We start from the raw sequence: 4,121 nt of genomic DNA on the forward strand, positions 1-4,121 counted from the left end.
GAATTGGTAGCTGAAATATATTGCGATAAACTACACGGAGAAAACGACATGATTATGAACTCACAACAGGCACATCCAAATTAGCTGTTCCTGGTTTCAGGTAAGAATCTACTCGGATAAAATAAACCACGAAAGTTTCTCCGAAACTTCCCGCGATTTTTCCATATATGTATAGTATACTCAACCGTGTTATACAAGTTATTCCTGTTGACAATTAAGAAATTTTAGTTAGCTTATTCACGTAAGATGAAACTACAAAAAAAATAAAATACTGAACATACTTGCAAACTTTTCCACAGGCAACAAGAAAATTGAATAGCTTGCTGTTAAAGGCAAACTGTTTAACAGGAATATGCCAAAAAGCAAAAGGGATATAACTAAAATAAACCAAAACTTGTGCAATGTGCTAAGAAGACATGGATCCCACACAAGGCAGCTATAAATATAAGATCCACTCACGTTCAGCAGTTTTACAGTTCAGAGACTGTGAAAAGCCTCAGCTTTTGCAACCACAGTCTAAAGCCTCTTGGCAATACATAAACCAATAACTCTCACCACCACTCACCAGACTAGAGGTATGGCAGAGAGCCCAGTGAATCACCTACTCATAAAGCTTGCACATTTCGTCGAGAACGAGGTGTGGCACCTGACAGGAGGTCAAGAAGAAGCCCTCTCGGTGAGAGGAGAGTTGGAGCGTGTCCGGGCCTTCCTCAGGGTCGCAGATTCCCTTGAGGAAAGCGACGACGAAGTCAAAGTGTGGGTGAAGCAGTTGAGAAATACAGCCTACGAAATGGAGGACGTGCTTGATGAGTTCTCGCTGATCCTGAGACACGATCACAGAGTCGGGTTCACTGGCCTTATCAGCAGGATGTCCTGCTGCATCAGGAACCTGAAGTCCCGATATCGTGTCACGTCCGAGATAAAGCGCATCCACTCCAGAGTAAAGGCCATATGTGAAGGGCACCGGAGGCTGCACCGCAAATTCAGCAGGGCTCAACAAGAGCTCGGCGCCGATAACTCCTGGCAGGACCACCGAGGCAATGCCCTTCTCCTAGATAGAACTGACCTGGTGGGCATTGAACAGCCAAAGAACGAGCTGGTCGTGCGGTTACTCGACGATGCTCTCAGGCGGGAGGTCATCTCCGTCGTGGGAATGGGAGGGTTGGGCAAAACCACTCTGGTGAAGCAAGTCTATGATGAACCTGTCGTGAAGAAACATTTCACGGTGTATGCTTGGATCACTCTCTCTCGGTCCGCGAAGTCCGAAGAGCTCCTCAAAGACATGCTTAATCAGATCATGAGGGTGATCAGGAAACCGGTCCCTCCAGGAGCCGACACTATGAATAGCCATTGGCTGAAGATGATCATCAAGGACCTGCTTCAGAGGAGGAGGTACCTGATAGTCCTCGATGACGCCTGGCACATAAACGAATGGGATGCGGTCAAGCACGCCTTGCCCAACAACAGTCACGGAAGCCGAGTGATCATCACAACCCAGAATGCCGATCTGGCATCCACCTCCTGCAAGGAGTTCAATGGGCTGGTAAAAAATATGGAGCCGCTCAATCCGGAGCAGTCGTGGAAGCTTTTCTGTCGGAAGACGTTTCAGGGGAATTCGTGCCCTTCCCACCTGGAGGAGATATGTAAGTTTATTTTGAGGAAGTGCGAAGGATTACCGCTCGCCATCGTGGCCATCAGTGGTGTTCTGGCCGCGAAAGACAAGCGGAGGATTGACGAGTGGGATGTGGTACGGCGCAGCCTTCGTGCTGAGATCGATGGCAATGATAGGCTCAAGAACTTGAAGAGGGTGCTTTCCCTCAGTTTCGGTGATTTGCCGTACTATCTCAAGTCCTGTTTCTTGCACTTGAGTGTATTTCCGGAGGGTCATCTGATCGAACGCAGAAGACTCATCCGGCTTTGGGTAGCGGAAGGGTTTGTCGAGAGAAAAGAAGGCAAGACGCTTGAAGAAGTTGCAGAGGACTACTTCAGAGAGCTCCTGAACAGGAGCCTGATCCAAGTGGCTGAAACGACAACTGACGGAAGGTTCACATTTTGCCGCATCCATGATTTCCAGAGGGAAATAATAACTTCAAAATCGCGAGATCAAAGCTTCGCAACGATTGCCAAAGAGCCAACCGACATGTGGCCAGATAAAGTTCGCCGCCTTTCATTGCACAACAGCCTGCAAGCTGCACAGCAAAACAGGTCACTTTCTCATCTGCGCTCTCTATACATGTTCGGGGTAGACAGGGCTTCCATTGACATTGTCCTAGGTAGTGACATCAAACTGCTCAATGTCTTAGACTTGCAAGCCACACCTTTGCCAAGGTTCCCAGTCCAAGTTGTTGACTGGTACTACCTAACATATTTAAGCTTCAGGCACACCGAGGTTAAAACAATTCCTGCTTCGATAGGGAAGCTTCAGAACTTAGAGACTCTAGATCTTAAGCACACAAATGTAACGCGATTGCCTGTCGAAATATTGAAGCTGCAAAAGCTCAGGCATCTCTTGGTGTATCGGTATGAGAACATATCCTATTTGTGCTGCAAGTATGGCTTCAAGGCACTCACGGAGATTGGGGCTATGCAATCCCTTCAAAAGTTGTGCTACATAGAGGCGGATGATGAGAGGAGCCACATTATAATGAGAGAGCTCGGGAAGCTGATGCAGTTAAGCAGGTTGAGCATCCTGAAGTTGAGGAAAGAAGACGGAAGGGCTTTGTGCTCATCGATCGCGAAATTAACCAACCTCCGTGCAATATCCGTAGCTTCAATCGAGGATGACGAAATATTGGATCTGCAACATCTTACCTCTCCGCCTCAACTACTGCAGCGGATCTACTTGAAAGGGCGTCTCGAGATGCTACCAAACTGGTTAGCCACTCTCCATAGTCTTGTCAAGTTGCATTTACGATGGAGTCGGCTGAAGGATGACCCACTCGTATCACTCCAAAGTCTGCCCAATCTCGTGCATCTCGAGCTGCTCCAGGTCTATGAAGGAAAGACCTTATGCTTCAAAGCCAAAGGTTTTAGGAAGTTGAGAATTCTGGGTCTCGACAATTTCGATGAACTGAGATCAGTGGAAGTGGAGGAAGGAGCAATGCCCTGCCTGGAAAAGTTTATCATTCAGCGCTGCAAGCTACTGGAGAAGCTGCCATCAGGCATCGAGTATCTGACCAAGCTCAAAGTACTTGAGTTCTTCGACATGCCTGATGAGTTGGTCAAGAAGTTTGTGCAAGACGAGCACGACAAGGATTATCAAAAGGTCGCACTCATTCCAGAAGTTTACTATGGATATTGGAGAGATGGAGGCTGGGACGTCCAATCGATAGAGAGATCGTCCGAGGGCAACGCCTCTCCTCGCCAAGGCACTAGCATGAGGAGCAGTCAGTTCCCTCCATGCTGGAAGTAATGGATTGATTCTTTTTACATGATCTGAGTATTATATGTGCACAAAATGTTTGCAATGTGCATATGAGTGTGACTGTATGTATAGCAAATGTCGACGATAACAGGCATATGTAAAAACAATGTAAATACTAAGGTAAGGTAATTTTCTATGCCTGTAAATGACATGAATAAAGCAGCTATTTCACTGTATTCTCCTCGTGAAATGCGCTTCTCCTTGGGCGTTGTGGATGCTCATCAATGTACGATAACAAGAGGCTTGCAACTAGGCCAATGAAATATGACCAAACTATGATATAAAACTGAACTGAAGTACATTTTTCCAACACAACAGATTGCTTAAGAGGGGAAAAGAACAGATAACGCATTCGAAAGCCTTGTGCAGCAGGAAGATCCGAAACTGCTGTTAATGAGAAAGGCTCAAAATACTTATATTCGTCGCCACATTGATATACAGATTAAAACCCTGGCACAAATTCTTGTGCTTGTTTGCCGCATATCAGTGTCAAAACACAATCTCACTAACAGAGGATACATCGGAAGTAATAGCGTTCTAACACCAGCCTAAACTGAATATTTTCCACTGCTTTCCTTCCATCATCTCCATATGCATTTAGTTGGCAAACAATCCTCCTAGTATTTGACAGTTGAGGTTGTAAACGAGCAACCCTGTGTAAGTCTCCCTGCAACAGATACCCGTCAATCACTTCATC

The 4,121-nt window shown here is 46.3% G+C and overlaps 1 protein-coding gene across 1 annotated transcript; it reads left to right on the forward strand.

The window, feature by feature from the left end:
* Window positions 1-352: 352 nt before the first annotated feature.
* On the forward strand, window positions 353-3,645 carry LOC125314426 (disease resistance protein RPM1-like). Its single transcript, XM_048276629.1, has one exon. The coding sequence runs from the start codon at window positions 578-580 to the stop codon at window positions 3,410-3,412; it is 2,835 nt and encodes a 944-aa protein (XP_048132586.1). The 5' UTR covers window positions 353-577; the 3' UTR covers window positions 3,413-3,645.
* Window positions 3,646-4,121: the final 476 nt, after the last annotated feature.

This window comes from Rhodamnia argentea, chromosome 3, assembly GCF_020921035.1.
Source record: "Rhodamnia argentea isolate NSW1041297 chromosome 3, ASM2092103v1, whole genome shotgun sequence".
In the NCBI taxonomy this organism is placed as follows: domain Eukaryota; kingdom Viridiplantae; phylum Streptophyta; class Magnoliopsida; order Myrtales; family Myrtaceae; genus Rhodamnia; species Rhodamnia argentea.

Coding starts and splice junctions, on each gene's coding strand:
- LOC125314426 (XM_048276629.1), top strand. CDS start 578: ATGGCAGAGAGCCCAGTGAATCACCTACTCATAAAGCTTGCACATTTC.